The sequence below is a fragment of the Schistocerca serialis genome, chromosome 4 (genome assembly GCF_023864345.2).
Source record: "Schistocerca serialis cubense isolate TAMUIC-IGC-003099 chromosome 4, iqSchSeri2.2, whole genome shotgun sequence".
Classification (NCBI taxonomy): Eukaryota; Metazoa; Arthropoda; class Insecta; order Orthoptera; family Acrididae; genus Schistocerca; species Schistocerca serialis.
The window spans coordinates 477030866-477048057 of record NC_064641.1 but is presented as its reverse complement, the minus strand read 5'-3'; the positions used below and the strand labels follow the sequence as shown (position 1 = coordinate 477048057).

Below are 17192 nucleotides of genomic sequence, written 5' to 3'. Positions count from 1 at the left end.
AACTTGACTAAAAGAATCCTGCGGCATTAAGGAATATCACTTTAGCAAGAGCAGGAAGTTCGGAGAGTAAAAATTGTAGATTTACAGCAATGCTTGATTGTAGTAAGTAAGTTACAATGGATGTAGATTGCAGTATTTGTGCACAGGATAGACAATAGTGGAGAGCTGCATCAAATCTCCACTGAAAACCACAACTACTACTCTGTGAATGGTGTTATAAATGCCACAGATTCGGGGAAGTACTTTCTTCTTGCTTGGAAACTATCCTCTTTAATTACAAAAACTACCAATGTAAAACTCAATGTACTTATTTTATGTCCACCCATTGCGCACATGGCAGGCTCATATTCCCAGGACAGAGCAATCCACAGATGATTACAGATAGCGTTGATCCCATATCCAATAAAAATTTGCACACCTTGCCTTTTACCTTAGTGGTAACAAAACGTTCTGCCACTTCCACCACTCATTGTTCTGTGGTTGTTGTATTCACTCGGGTCACTGCCTAGGGATCAGAGAACTCCAGTAACCATCCATCTATATCAGGCATACTATACTCACACATGTGTTCCTACCATTCCCATTGTACTTACAGAAATGATGTCCCTGATCAATATGTATAGCAGGTATGCTGAAATCTCCTACATATGCTGCAGAAGGTAGTGTTACACTATCTCCTAAAGTGAACCATTTGTCTGCAGATATAATGGCAAAAAACCTACCACTTTCTTATGCTCTGTGCCAAAACTGTGGCAGTCAGTACAGATTCATGCATCATTTTCACCAACCACCTCAACTCCCAAACCTATGGCAATAGCTGAGAGGTCAACACTGGTGCATCTGGAATAACCTTGAGATTTGCTTCCTGTAGTGCCATCAGAGACTGGCTCATCAACCAAGATGCACTCCCAAAATGGAGCAGATCCACAGCCCGACATCAGCCATTGGTCGAAAGTGTCACGGGTGTCAAGTCACAGAATAGCCCAGTTATCACCTTCAGATGTTAAAACTGAAAAATTCCAACTAGATCCCAAACCCTGCATAAATAATAAGAAAGGAATAACAAAGTAAATACCTAAACCAAAATGTAATTTAGTTGTTGCAACCAGTCTGACCACCACTTTGAATGCAGATGAGTCTGTATGCAGTATAAGGACAACACTCAGTTGTGTCACAGTGCTTAGCACATTGGAGACGCATTCGGGAGGATGACAGTTAAATGATGACGGTTAAAATCCCAGTCTGACCATCCTGATTTATATCAGCCTGATGGTTTCACTAAATTGTGCCAGTTAAATGCCAGGATGGTTTGTTTGAAAATGTGTGGTCATTTTCCTTCCCCATTGTTGAACCATTCTGAACACGTGCTGTGTATGTAATGACCATGATGTCACTGAGACTGATCCTAATCTTCCTTGCATTTATCCTACTAGGCACATTAGGTGATCACCTTCCCCATGTCAGAAATTACTGTAACTTTTGCAAAAACTGAAGAAATACCAAGAAGACATCTGGATGAGTCTGCATACATTCAAACACTTTCAGAAAGCAAGTGGCGCTTGATGCAATAATAGAATCAATAGCCAACCATGGCCAATTGTGTGTTGAGGTAACAAGCCTTGTGGAACAGTTATTCAGGGATTTTAACATCAGCAGGCACTTGCGGAACAGGACAACTAAGAAAAAAACATAGGATAACTATTAGAAAGCTTAACCTCTGAATTAGAACTCTACTTGCTAAACACAGGAGCTTTAATATATTTTAGTGCTGCCTACAGTTATAGCTCAACAATATATCTCATAATATGTAACCCTAGCCTCACCCCTGCAACAGAGATGAAGGGTCATGGAGACTTCTATGATAGTTGCCACTTCCCAAACATGCTAGCCTCTGCAGACCAAAGAGAAAATGAATTCATACCAAGTTGGTCTCATAGATGAGCGTACACCTCCAAAGCACAGTTTAACATCAGCCAGGAGAAAGTATTGTTCATAGTGGTACAAGATGGTGGTGAGCTCCTTATACTTCTCTTTGTGTACTTGAAAACCTTTTCTTATTCCATAGGATATTGAATGAACATTAACACAAGATGTTAACTCTCAGACTTCTACTGACAAATATACCGGATTGAGTTGTGTGAGGAAGCCAGCATATGTTTTTCCAATATGAGTTCTCCATAGTCGAAGAGCTCAGAAATGTTGACAATTTAAAAAAAAAATCATATGTAATGTGTTACTTGAATAAAGAGGGCACTGTGATGCCTATGTAATGTAATAACCTGGCTTTGCTGCATGTGATTGTAAGCTGCAAGCTCAGTTTAACATTTGTTCATTAGCTGTTATGTTCTTTTGTATTGACACCATTTTGAAGTTGTAATATTTGTTTTTATTTCATGAGTGTTCAAGATTTTAATATTGGATATGTACTATGTATCATAACAGTAATGTACTTATTGTGACTAATATCTGTAATATATTATAAGGTCTTCATGTCTGATTTTATGTCATACTTTTTTAGCACTGAAGATGGCACACAGTAGCTTAAATTGATTTGCTGTAATAAGTGATTTGAAACATCTTACAACCATTGCTGCCAATTTTCTTGTTTATAATACTAATATTGCACCCATTGAGCAAGATTTTAGAAGTTTTATTTCGCTTTCAGTAAGACAGTTAATGTAATGGGCGAAAACATGGGTGTAATTCCAGTAGATAGCAGAGATTTTCCTGAAATTACGGAAACATTATCAGATGTTGTGAAAGAGCTTACAGTTACCGAGACAGACAATATAACAGTAAAACCAGAAGACTTGATAAATGTTGTTGGTGTAAGTTGTCTAGAAGAGGCCGAAGGTGACATTGTCTGCACTGAAGTAAAATGAAAGAAAAGACATAGGATAAGGAAGAGAAAGCCCGAGAACAAGAACGCTACAGGCTCTGAAAGGTAGGCAATATTTAATAGAGAGTGTTCATAAGGTCGAAAGGTGGACACCGTCACCGTACGTTCGACAACTCCAGCAGCATCTATTCTCTATTCATTAATGTTCTGAGATAGTTGACATTTAGTATGACATCTTATTCACGTCATTTATTTCTACACAAAACTGGAGGTGACCAGCAAAAACGACATGGGGGCCAGCTGTTTCTGGCTAATTCACTGCACCAGCATTTTATTTTTAAGGCTTTTGTTTGTCTAAAACAAGCTGAAAGATATATAGAATTTGCTCCTGGTTTTTTACAATCATGTTTAAAAAAATCAGACTAACTTTATTGCAATATAATAATGGAAAGCTGTTGGACATCATTTCAGAACAAGTAGTGATTCAGATCACCATTGCTACTTTTCAATAATCTGATGTCTGTTGTTTAGGTATATAAGTTATGTTGAACAATGTGGTGTGCAAGTTCTGGTAGTGAAGTCCATTACTAGACAAGTGTCCTCAACAGAGTTGTTCAACAGAGTTGTTAGTGGTATTACACTAGGCCTATACAGGTTGGTCCATTAATCATGACCGGGCCAAATATCTCACGAAAGAAGCGTCGAACGAAAAAACTACAAAGAATGAAACTTGTCTAGCTTGAAGGGGGAAACCAGATGGCGCTATGGTTGGCCCGCTAGATGGCGTTGCCTTATGTCAAACGGATATCAACTGCGTATTTTTAAATAGGAACCCCCATTTTTTATTACATATTCGTGTAGTATGTAAAGAAATATGAATGTTTTAGTTGGACCACTTTTTTCGCTTTGTGATAGATGGCGCTGTAATAGTCACAAACATGTGGTTCACAATTTTAGACAAACAGTTGGTAACAGGTAGGTTTTTTAAATTAAAATACCGAACGTAGGTATGTTTGAACATTTTATTTCAGTTGTTCCAATGTGATACATGTACCTTTGTGAACTTATTGTTTCTGAGAACGCATGCTGTTACAGCGTGATTACCCATAAATACCACATTAATGCAATAAATGCTCAAAATTATGTCCGTCAACCTCAGTGGATTTGGCAATACGTGTAACGACATTCCTCTCAACAGCGAGTAGTTCGCCTTGCATAATGTTCGCACATGCATTGACAATGCGCTGACGCATGTTGTCAGGCGTTGTTGGTGGATGATGATGGCAAATATCCTTCAACTTTCCCCATAGCAAGAAATCCGCGGACGTCAGATCCGGTTAACGTGCAGGCCATGGTATGGTGTTTCGACGACCAATCCACCTGTCATGAAATATGATGAAATATGCTATTCAGTACCGCTTCAACCGCACGCGAGCTATTTGCCGGACATCCATCCTGTTGGAAGTACATCGCCACTCTGTCATGCAGTGAAACATCTTGTAGTAACATCGGTAGAACATTACATAGGAAACCAACATGCATTGCACCATTTAGATTGCCATTGATAAAATGGGGGCCAATTATCCTTCTTCCCATAATGCCGCACCGTACATTAACCCGCCAAGGTCGCTGATGCTTCACTTGTTGCAGCCATCGTGGATTTTCCATTGCCCAATAGTACATATTATGCCGGTTTACATTACCGCTGTTGCTGAATGACGCTTCATTGCTAAATAGAACGCATGCAAAAAATCTGTCATTGTCCCATAATTTCTCTTCTGCCCAGTGGCAGAACTGTACACGACGTCCGAAGTCGTCGCCATGCAATTCCTGGTGTATAGAAATATGGTACAGGTGCATCGATGTTGATGTAGCATTCTCAACACCGACGTTTTTGAGATTCCCGATTCTCGCGCAATTTGTCTGCTACTGATGTGCAGATTAGCCACGACAGCAGCTAAAACACCTGCTTGGGCATCATCATTTGTTGCAGGTCATGGTTGACGTTTCACATGTGGCTGAACACTTCCTGTTTCTTTAAATAACGTAACTATCCGGCGAATGGTCCGGACACTTGGATGATGTCGTCCAGGATGCTGAGCAGCATACAAAGCACACGCCCGTCGGGCATTTTGATCACAATAGCCATACATCAACACGATATCGACCTTTTCCGCAATTTGTAAATGGTCTATTTTAACACGGTTATTGTATCATGAAGAAAATACAGTCCGCACTGGCGGAATGTTACGTGATACCATGTACTTATACGTTTGTGACTATTACAGTGCCATCTATCACAAAGCGAAAAAAGTGGTCCAACTGAAACATTCATATTTATTTATGATAAAAATGGGGGTTCCTATTTAAAAAAATGCAGTTGATATCTGTTTGACCTATGGCAGTGCCATCTGGTTTCCCCTTTCAAGCTAGACAAGTGTCGTTCTTTGTAGTTTTTTCGTTTCATGCTTAATTCGTGAGATATTTGGCCCGGTCTCTATCAGTGGACCACCCTGTATAGTTTCCATGCTAATAGAATTTGTATTAAAAACTATATTTGTTACTAATGTCCAATTGGAGGATTCTTTCTGTTTTATATTTGTCATTCTTATGTGCACTATAATTGGAATTAAGGCTAGGTTTTGAGTATGGTTAGATAAGACAAATCAGGCAATAATTATATCATAATGCCCTTGAATATTGAATGGTAAAAACTGAACTGCTATGTTTCTTGCTTCTGCATAACTCAAATGATGATTATTTTTTATTGCTACCTAAATGTTTACTTAGACACATTGATAATTTATACTCAAGAAGGAGATACCAATTTGAAATAAGTATTAATACTTATCCTAGAAGTCTCAAATCCTTAGTTCTGTGTAATTGGATCATTTGTATCGTTTCTTTGTTAGTCATCCATCATTAATGCATGTGAGAGACTTTGTCAGTATGCTTAACTTACTGATTTTATAGATGTTCTTCTGTATTGACACCATTTTGAAGTTGTAATATTTGCTTTTATTTCATGAGTGTTCAATATTTTAATATTGGGTATGTACTATGTATCATAATCGTAATGTACTCAGTGTGACGAATGTCTGTAATATATTATATGGTCTTCATGTGTAGTTTTATGTCATACTTTTTTAGCACTGAAGATGTTCACACAGTGGCTGAAACTGATTTGCTGTAATAAGTGATTTGAAACATCTTCCAAGCATTGCTGCCAATTTTCTTGTTTATAATACTAATATTGAACCCATTGAGCACATGGTCCCAGTGGAATCCAGACTCATGGTTCTACGTTAGTTATTTTCTCTTTACGAAGCATTAAATTTATCATTGCTGTTGTACCCTTTGATGTGCAAAGTGAATACGATGTGGTATTGGGGGCTATACAAATGCCACCCACATCCATATTATATAAGGACTTCAATTGTAACATTAAAAGGTATATACTAAAAGCTATCATACAGAGATATGGAGATTTTTTTTGTTCTCGTTTACCAATTCTGTTTGGAGTAGCCAGGTACTGATGCAACTGATACTCTTTGTACTGTCATCTGTAGCTGCATTTGAAACTATCTGGAAACTGGTACTTTCTTTAAGATGAATGAAGTAGCAGTTGCTTATTGAATTTGAATTGGGTTATTAATACCTTAACTAAGATATATAAAATAGCTCTTGGCAGCATGTTGTTGAATAATGAATTCAATTTTGTTGTATAATTTTTGGCAGAAAATCTTTTGTTTCTTCATGATTGCCAATGAAAATTTTGTATGTAACTTTTTAATTATAAATAACACACTGTCCCATTTTTAACATAAGACTGTGAAACAAGGATAACCATTTATGTAAGTTTGTCATCAATTTACAGCACAGCTGCAGGAGATAAGGAAACCACTAGTAACATCCAGTGCGTCTGTGAACATGTACGGGCTATCCAGTTACAAGAGGGTGGTGTGTCAATGTGTAATGTCTCCATGTCCACAATTTTTCATTCTGAACCAGTTAACGAACAAGCTACAAAACCTGAAATCTTGCAGCATTCTCACACTTCCAGTAAAACCAAAGTTCCAGAAAAGTCAAAGAAAAGAGTGAAGAAATGTAGTAAAAAAAATGTGGCACAAAGACAGCTTTCTGAATCCGTTGTAAGTGATAAGTGCACAGGTGGAAATAGACAAGAGTCTGTGGCTGTAACAGATGCACAAGTTGAAAGTAAAAGATTAAGGTGAGTAGTTGATTCAGTGCTCTGTGTAAAATGTTTCATTGGTGATGCGTCTTGTATGTTCTATTGCTGCTGTGTTTATGTTGGGGGGGGGGGGGGGGGGGGTCGGCAGACACCACCTTCTCTTCCTGTCGCCGTTACTGCAGCATATTGGTGTTATGAGCCAAATGTTAACTAATTTTGGAGGTCAGTTAGTGGCTTCTTGTTTATGACAGTGAGACTTAATAGTGCTTTGGAGAACATTTGTTAAAGATTTTTTAGATCCTACCTTTAACAAATCCAAAAGCAATACGCAAGTACCTTGAAGGGTACTTAAACAGTCATGATAGCTTCCTTTCATTATCGTGTGCTTGGCTGTATTATAAGACACTGTAATTTCATAATGTGTGTCCTACAGCAGATGATTCAGGCTGAGTCAAAACTCTAGCAACAAAATTTCGGTTGTTGCTGAGGTATATTTTCTGAGTATTTTGGTGTAAGGCTCATAACCATGTAATTATGATGTACTTTTTTTTCCCCAGTTAAGTTTGGTTCTGTGAAATTACCTTCACAACAGTGACATATCCTGTAATGTGTACTCACCAAACTGCAGAATACAAAAAACAGGGTAATGCAATAATCGTCCGACAGATGCGATTTGCACCACTGCAGCAATGGCTTAGCGTAGTGTCATTGTGCCTACCTTCTGTTGCATTCAGGGAACCATCATGCTCAATGCATATTGACCAACTCTCCATTGGTATACCTATTGATACTGGTAACTGTCCCTGCTAACCTACAACAAACACAGACAAATAAGAAAGTCTGAAACAGAATTGATCAGTACTGTCTGCAAGCTTGAGGACAAAGAGTAAAGTGGGCATTACAGTGATTGATGATAGTTGGTCTGATTAGATCCACATGTGAGGTTTATGGAGCATCTGTCAAGAGAAAGACTGATTAATCTTTCTTTGTATTGTGCCAGCATTTGCATTCAAACAGATTTAAGACCAAAGGGAATGGTTTTGTGTACTTAATTTAGGAGGAGGAGGAGGAGGAGGTGGTGGTGGTGGTGGTGGTGGTGGTGGTGGTTGCAGTCTCCACAGCTACAACTGTGGTTATGGATCTAAGACTCCTGTGGCACATAGATCTGATCAAAACATTTTTTCCACACGCTAGTTTCTCACTATTGACGGTTACTGAGGAAAGAAAATCTCCACAGTAGTATCCTTCACATGAGGGTTTTCATATGTGGATTTCAAACTTCATAAGTATCTTGGACAATACTGTATTCACTGTGTTCTCTATACCCAAACATTAGCTGTTTAACCTTTTAGTTCTGCCTAGCACTCCACAATATTCTGCTTAACATTTTGTGTCCTGTTATAGCAGTTGCTGTTACAGGCTATGGATATAGATGTGAAAATCCTTCTGGCCTCAAAACATGAATACTTCACTTTATTTCCAGAAATAATGTGGACTCCACAAATATGCGGAGAATCTGTAGCAGAGTACGTGTATTTCTGCAGCAAGATCATAACATCAGGCAGAAAATTATGCTTATGAACATAACTTACTTGTATATCCTGAAAACTGTAAGTTACCAGGGAAGTGAACAAGACCAGAGCAGACACCAACAGTCAGTCTCTACTTCTCATACCATCCACTAAGTGTCCTCAGACGTGTCTTTCTGGGTGACTTTTCTGAATTCTATCCCTTTTCCTAACCTCATCAGCCATTTTCCTTCATCCCTTCTTTTCCTTCATCCCTCTTCCTTCCCCCCTTTCTACTGGAGGAATGAGCCATTGGCTCTAAAGACTTAAAGATGTTAATGACTATCATATTTGTGTTTTCCTGCCACCCCTAGGCGAACATAAAAAACATTTCTTATCTGACTTCCAACTTGAAATTAACTTTGTCATGCTGCACCATCTCAGTGTGTATTACTCTATCTCCGAGTAGGTAAAACACATCATGATGTGGTGCAATACATAGTTCAGTAATTGAAGTCCTTTCTTTGTCATTTCAGTTATCTACTCAAACCATTTCCGTTAATCTGCTAATTTGTGGCCATCTGTCTTGTGCCACTGAAGCTAAATTTTGTAAGTGACATTCTCCCATGATAGGTTCTGCATCTGTTTTGAGTCTTGGACATTTCATTATAACTTTTTCTCTTGTGCCATTCAAAATACTTGAGACACAAGTGGCTTGTTGCATGGTTATCTAGGCTGTTTGCAACCACTGCTTCTTTCAGTCAGATCTGTGATCTGCACCTTAATCCTTAAAATCTTTTCTTCGTATGGGCCTATTTGTATAAGTAACACAGGCTCACTTTCCTTTCCATATGCCGGCTACCTTTGTTCCTTTTTTCCCTTAGATGTGGTGTCTTATTGCTTATTTCTTCTGATTTCTCACTCTGGAGCTCTCTCTTCGCTCTTCACTCTAAGTCTGATCCTTCCTGTATTCCTACCGGTATAGCTGGTGTCACATTTGCCTTCACAACATGTTTTTCTCAGCTACCTAATTTCTATTCCATGGGACACACTTCCTTTCTTTGCGGCTCTCACCCAGTCTGCGAGATTCAGCAGTTGGTTCCAGTTACATCTGTAACTCTACAAGTCTGCACTTGACCCATAGCATCTACACTGTGTAATGTATGATTACTTTTCAACTCTCGCAGAAGTCTCTGCCTGAGATTCCTTGAGTATGGGACATTTAATTCATCCTCTACTATATGAAACGTATGTTCCATATGTACATCATTTCCTAACCTCAGTGTTAATCTTGTGGCTTCGCATGTTTCTATATTAGTTCTTTAGTGATCCCTGTAAGTTTTACTATTTTGTCGGTGTTATTGCCCACCATACTATTATTCAATGCTGATTCTTTTATTACGGTAACCTGAGTGGCACTATCTGCTGTGAAAGTTGTGGTTCATGTGCATCATATACATATGAAATTAATTCTACCCTTGCAGAATACTGAGTACAGCTATGTGTCATGAGTTGACTGCATACTTGTGGGGTTCTTTCATTTCCTGTTTTCTGAGACTTCTTATTTGCTAGCCTAGCATCTGCATTATACTGTCAGGGTAAGTGTACTGGTTCTTCGCAAATGTAACATATCATGAGTCTTGACTTATTACATGGCCCTGGATGCCCTTGAAGATCGCATTGATGACCCACTTTCGGTCACATGCATCCAGTTTCCCTATGTTGACCTCTGTGTAGAATCTCCTCTATCCTTTTCATCTGTGGTGGAGGGTGGGGTGTCCATTTCTTGCTCCACTAAAACTTAGCTACATGGTGTCTATTTTCCTGGTGTGTTTCTCCATATTGCAGTTCCTTGCATGATGGCTTCTTCTCTTACATTTAAAATAATCCTCCGGATGACTGGATTAATTGAACTTTTCTTTACAAGGGGTGATGGATGCTTCTTCTGTTAATATAAGATCCACTGCTTGCGCTAACTTTAAATCCTCTCCACTCGCTCTCATGACTATTTTTATAATCTCATCTTCGATTCCCTGTATAAACACTGCTTGTGCCATCTTCCCCAATAGAGCTTGGCAACCCAGGATGTCTGGATCCATCATCACTCCATGGACGCCTTATCGAAATTGGTGCTGCAATGTGTCGTTGCAACTCTCCCATTTGGCCATACTTTTGGCCCTTTTGTGCCTACTAGAGAAACACATGGTAATACAAAGTACATTTTGCTCATAGTTCTCGAATAAAATTCCCATCGCATCTGCCCATATTGCTGTCAAATTTCATACAAGTAGTTTACTTCGAGTTGCACCCACAATCCTAGTTTTAACAAATATTAATAGCACACTATGACTAGGGCTTAGCATTAGTTTTAATGCTAAGTCACAATTGTCTGTGAATTCTCGAAGTTCATTTGTATTTCCATCAAAAGCTCTCGGAATTAACTTAAATGCTTCAGGCAAGACTATATGCTGAGCAGGGACTTCATTATTTTCCAGATTCATATTAGGTGCTTTCTTATCTTTTCTCAAGGCCAAAGACCTTGTTTCCATGATACATTGTGATGCACTCACCATATTTGTCGGAGAGGTGGCAGCTCTGTGTTGATGTCTTGTGCAGGTGTAAGGCTGGAATATGGTGTGGTCAGCACACGTGCCAGCGATTCATAAACCAATGGCCCCATCCTTGATTGTTGTAACTGCTATGCAGACCTCCTCTGATGTTTAGTGCAGTGGACTGCTTGCTGTGGTCTTGTAATTTTGTGGTGGCAGAAGATTTCCTCTTCTTTCTTCTTCTTCTTCTTCTTCTTCTTCTTCTTGCTTCGCTCCTGCTGTACACTAAAAAGGACTTCTCTGGCTCTTCACTGTACCTGATCTACCTCGAAAGCTCAAGCTGATTCATCCTAAGATGGAGCTTACTAGTTCTCCTAAGAGAAGATTCTATATTCTGTACTCTTAAGGCTCCTAACTTCTTAGTGAAGGTAATCAGCCAGAAATCAAAGTCTTGACCCCACATGACACATGTTTATATGTTGTAACCCAATGTGGATTGCAGTGTGTTTGGAAGCTCGCATTCAGATCAAAGGTGATGAGGATTTGTAGGTCATATGTTTCTTGAAAGGCAAGCAGCTTTGTAGAAAAATGAAATGGTGATGGGATCAAGCTAAGATTTTTCAGACCACTGTGGTTGGAGATAGTGCTAAATGATTTGGATGTTACGCTAAGGAGGTAGGTATGGTAATGAGACTCTGTGTTTGCTTGTTGGTCTACTTTTTATTGCTTCTTTGTGTGTTTGCAATGAATGTGAAGGAGGGCACAGACACTAGTTTTAAACTTTAGTAAGGGTAAAATGTAGATGATGCTTACTAGATTCTCCAGTCATTTACCAGAACAAATGACTGCCTGGCATATAACTTTGTTAAGGTTCGGGTATACACAATAATGCATGATACTACAGACCACGAACCATCAGAGTTCCAGATGCCATTGATGTAATCAAGTTTTCATCACATTGAAAGTGACATACATACATAGGTACGTGTGTGCAAATGCATGTGATGAAAACCAACAACCCTATCCCAGAGGTGTGTGCAGGCAAGCTTGCAAGTCTTTCTTGGTGTACTAGCTTAACTGAAGGAGGAAGCTGCCTGGTAGAATTTTGCATAGAACATAACTTAATTATAGCTAATCATAGCTAACACTTGGTTCAAGAATCATGATAGGAGGTTGTATACATGGAAGAAGCCTGGAGATGTTAGAAGGTATCACATCTATTATATAATAGTAAGACAGAGATTTAGGAACCAGGTTTTAAATTGTAAGAAATTTCCAGGGGCTGATGTGGACTCTGACCACAATCTATTGGCTATGAACTGTAGACTACAACTGAAGAAACTGCAAAAAAGTGGGAATTTAAGGAGATGGGACCTGGATAAACTGACTAAACCAGAGGTTGTACAGAGTTTCAGGGAGAACATAAGGGAACAACTGACAGGAATGGGGGAAAGAAATACATTAGAAGAAGAATGGGTAGCTTTGAGGGATCAAGTAGAGAAGGCAGCAGAGGATCAAGTAGGTAAAAAGACGAGGGCTAGTAGAAATCCTTGGGTAACAGAAGAGATACTGAATTTAATTGATGAAAGGAGAAAATATAAAAATGCAGTAAGTGAAGCAGGAAAAAAGGAATACAAACGTCTCGAAAATGAGATCAACAGGAAGTGCAAAATGGCTAAGCAGGGATGGCTAGAGGACAAATGTAAGGATGTACAGGCTTATCTCACAAGGGGTAAGATAGATCCTGCCTACAGGAAAATTAAAGACACCTTTGGAGAAAAGAGAACCACTTGCATGAATATCAAGAGCTCAGATGTAAACCCAGTTCTAAGCAAAGAAGGGAAAGCAGAAAGGTGGAAGGAGTATATAGAGGGTCTATACAAGGGCGATGTACTTGAGGACAATATTATGGAAATGGAAGAGGATGTAGATGAAGATGAAATGGGAGATACGATACTGTGTGAAGAGTTTCGCAGAGCACTGAAAGACGTAAGTCGAAACAAGGCCCCGAGAGTAGACAACATTCCACTAGAACTAGTGACAGCCTTGGGAGAGCCAGTCCTGACAAAGCTCTACCATCTGGTGAGCAAGATGTATGTGACAGGCGAAATACCCTCAGACTTCAAGAAGAATATAATACACTCCTGGAAATGGAAAAAAGAACACATTGACACCGGTGTGCCGGACCCACCATACTTGCTCCGGACACTGCGAGAGGGCTGTACAAGCAATGATCACACGCACGGCTCAGCAGACACACCAGGAACCGCGGTGTTGGCCGTCGAATGGCGCTAGCTGCACAGCATTTGTGCACCGCCGCCGTCAGTGTCAGCCAGTTTGCCGTGGCATACGGAGCTCCATCGCAGTCTTTAACACTGGTAGCATGCCGTGACAGCGTGGACGTGAACCGTATGTGCAGTTGACGGACTTTGAGCGAGGGCGTATAGTGGGCATGCGGGAGGCCGGGTGGACGTACCGCCGAATTGCTCAACACGTGGGGCGTGAGGTCTCCACAGTACATCGATGTTGTCGCCAGTGGTCGGCGGAAGGTGCACGTGCCCGTCGACCTGTGACCGGACCGCAGCGACGCATGGATGCACGCCAAGACCATAGGATCCTACGCAGTGCCGTAGGGGACCGCACCGCCACTTCCTAGCAAATTAGGGACACTGTTGCTCCTGGGGTATCGGCGAGGACCATTCGCAACCGTCTCCATGAAGCTGGGCTACGGTCCCGCACACCGTTAGGTCGTCTTCCGCTCACGCCCCAACATCGTGCAGCCCGCCTCCAGTGGTGTCGCGACAGGCGTGAATGGAGGGACGAATGGAGACGTGTCGTCTTCAGCGATGAGAGTCGCTTCTGCCTTGGTCCCAATGATGGTCGTATGCGTGTTTGGCGCCGTGCAGGTGAGCGCAACAATCAGGACTGCATACGACCGAGGCACACAGGGCCAACACCCGGCATCATGGTGTGGGGAACGATCTCCTACACTGGCCGTACACCACTGGTGATCGTCGAGGGGACACTGAATAGTGCACGGTACATCCAAACCGTCATCGAACCCATCGTTCTACCATTCCAAGACCGGCAAGGGAACTTGCTGTTCCAACAGGACAATGCACGTCAGCATGTATTCCGTGCCACCCAACGTGCTCTAGAAGGTGTAAGTCAACTACCCTGGCCAGCAAGATCTCCGGATCTGTCCCCCATTGATCATGTTTGGGACTGGATGAAGCGTCGTCTCACGCGGTCTGCACGTCCAGCACGAATGCTGGTCCAACTGAGGCGCCAGGTGGAAATGGCATGGCAAGCCGTCCCACAGGACTACATCCAGCATCTCTACGATCGTCTCCATGGGAGAATAGCAGCCTGCATTGCTGCGAAAGGTGGATATACCCTGTACTAGTGCCGACATTGTGCATGCTCTGTTGCCTGTGTCTATGTGCCTGTGGTTCTGTCAGTGTGATCATGAGATGTATCTGACCCCAGGAATGTGTCAATAAAGTTTCCCCTTCCTGGGACAATGAATTCAGGGTGTTCTTATTTCAATTTCCAGGAGTGTAATTCCAATGCCTAAGAAAGCAGGTGTTGACAGATGTGAAAATTACTGAACTATCAGTTTAATAAGTCACAGCTGCAAAATACTAACGCAAATTCTTTACAGACAAATGGAAAAACTGGTAGAAGCCGACCTCGGGGAAGATCAGTTTGGATTCCGTAGAAATGTTGGAACACGTGAGGCAATACTGACCCTACGACTTATCTTAGAAGATAGATTAAGGAAAGGCAAATCTACATTTCTAGCATTTGTAGACGTTGAAAAAGCTTTCGACAATGTTGACTGGAATACTCTCTTTCAAATTCTGAATGTGGCAGGGGTAAAATACAGGGAGAGAAAGGCTATTTACAATTTGTACAGAAAGCAGATGGCAGTTATGAGAGTCGAGGGACATGAAAGGGAAGCAGTGGTTGGGAAGGGAGTGAGACAGGGTTGTAGCCTCTCTCCGATGCTATTCAATCTGTATATTGAGCAAGCAGTAAAGGAAACAAAGGAAAAGTTCGGAGTAGATATTAAAATCCATGGAGAAGAAATAAAAACTTTGAGGTTTGCCGATGAGGTTGTAATTCTGTCAGAGACAGCAAAGGACTTATAAGAGCAGTTGAAAGGAATGGACAGTGTCTTGAAAGGAGGATATAAGAAGAACATCAACAAAGGCAAAACGAGGATAATGGAATGTAGTCGAGTTAAGTCGGGTGATGCTGAGGGGATTAGATTAGGAAATGAGACACTTAAAGTAGTGAAGGAGTTTTGCTATTTGGGGAGCAAAATAACTGATGATGGTCGAAGTAGAGAGGATATAAAATGTAGACTGGCAATGGCAAGGAAAGCGTTTCTGAAGAAGAGAAATTTGTTAATACTCAGTATAGATGTAAGTGTCAGAAAGTCGTTTCTGAAAGTATTTGTATGGAGTGTAGCCATGTATGGAAGAGAAACATGGACGATAAATAGTTTGGACAAGAAGAGAATAGAAGCTTTCAGAATGTGGTGCTACATAAGAATGCTGAAGATTAGATGGGTAGATCACATAACTAATGAGGAGGTATTGAATAGAATCGGGGAGAAGAGGAGTTTGTGACACAACTTGACTAGAAGAAGGGATCGGTTGGTAGGACATGTTCTGAGGCATCAAGGGATCACCAATCTGGCACTGGAGGGCAGTGTGGAGGGTAAAAATCGAAGAGGGAGACCAAGAGATGAATGCACTGAACAGATTCAGAAGGATGTAAGTTGCAGTAGGTACTGGGAAATGAAGAAGCTTGCACAGGGTAGAGTAGCATGGAGAGCTGCATCAAACCAGTCTCAGGACTGAAGACAACAACAACAACAACAACAACAACAACTACATACCATGAACCATCAGAGTACCAGATGCCGTTGATGTGATCAAGTTTTCATCACATTGAAAGTGACATACATACATAAGTATATGTGAGCAAATGCATGTGATGAAAACCAGTAACCCTATTCCAGAGGTGTGTGCAGGCAAGTTTTGCAAGTCCTTCTTGGTGTACTAGCTTAACTGAAGACAATGCTCACTCATGTAGTATACACTATAGGCTTGCCTATCCAAGACTGGTGGAACTCTTCTGCTTGCTGCATCTGCCTTGCTTGATGTTTTATGGCTTCTGTATAAGATATTTTGGGCTGTTTGCTTACAAATGGGATGTGATTGTGTCACTTTTTACCTCCAGTTCACAAACAGTGAGGATGAAATAAGTGATTTCTCAATTTGTATGACCTCTTATTGGACTGATAAAAGTGGCTTGTACTGTGTGTCTCTACTTAAGTTACAAGGCTCACAGTTAATATTTGTATTTAGATGATTTTTTAAAATGAGAATCCTTCATGATTAGGTCATTACACCACAGGTGACTATGCACTCCATATTTACTCAAGGTAAGACACAAATAATTTGAATTCAGCCAATGTAAAAATTCCCAGAAGGTAAAAAAAAAAAAAAAAAATTGTAAATTGTAGAGAATAATAATGCTCTCATCCACCCCTCTAAATTAATACTCTGATGTACATCAAATTCTTAATCCAGAGTGAAATTTTCCAAGTAGGTTGTGTTAAAGAATGAATCATTTTTTGTAGAACACAGTATAAAATTTTACTACGTTCTAGCACATTCTTACAGTCATGTTCACATTTGTTGAAACAGAGAAATTATGGGCCTGTAATGTTTCTCCTGTATATAATTATGTTCACACACACACACACACACACACACACACACACACACACACACCTCTTATTTGTGCCCTCTCTGACTAATTTGAATGGTAATAAAAACTGTTGCCTCTCATTGCGTTGAACATATTGCCTGTAAGGATATAATTAAATCACTCCTGTCATTTGCAAATAAACTGAAAAATTGTATTTTCAAATTAAAACAATATAATGTTTGTGGCCCTATTTATTTGAAGGTTACTTATGACATGTGCTTCTGTGTTAAATTTTCAATGTATTATTGCTATTTGATTTAGTATCTCCATAAAGTCAGTTCCAAAAAATATTTATCCAGTTTGTTACTTTAATAATC

At 40.3% G+C, this 17192-nt stretch overlaps 1 protein-coding gene across 1 annotated transcript in view; it reads left to right on the top strand.

The window, feature by feature from the left end:
• Positions 1–17192, top strand: part of LOC126475158 (DIS3-like exonuclease 2) — a 170802-nt gene that overhangs the window by 4719 nt on the left and 148891 nt on the right. The window contains exon 2 of the mRNA XM_050102780.1: positions 6717–7070. Coding sequence (XP_049958737.1) covers positions 6717–7070 — 354 coding nt within the window. The remainder of the gene's footprint in view (positions 1–6716; positions 7071–17192) is intronic.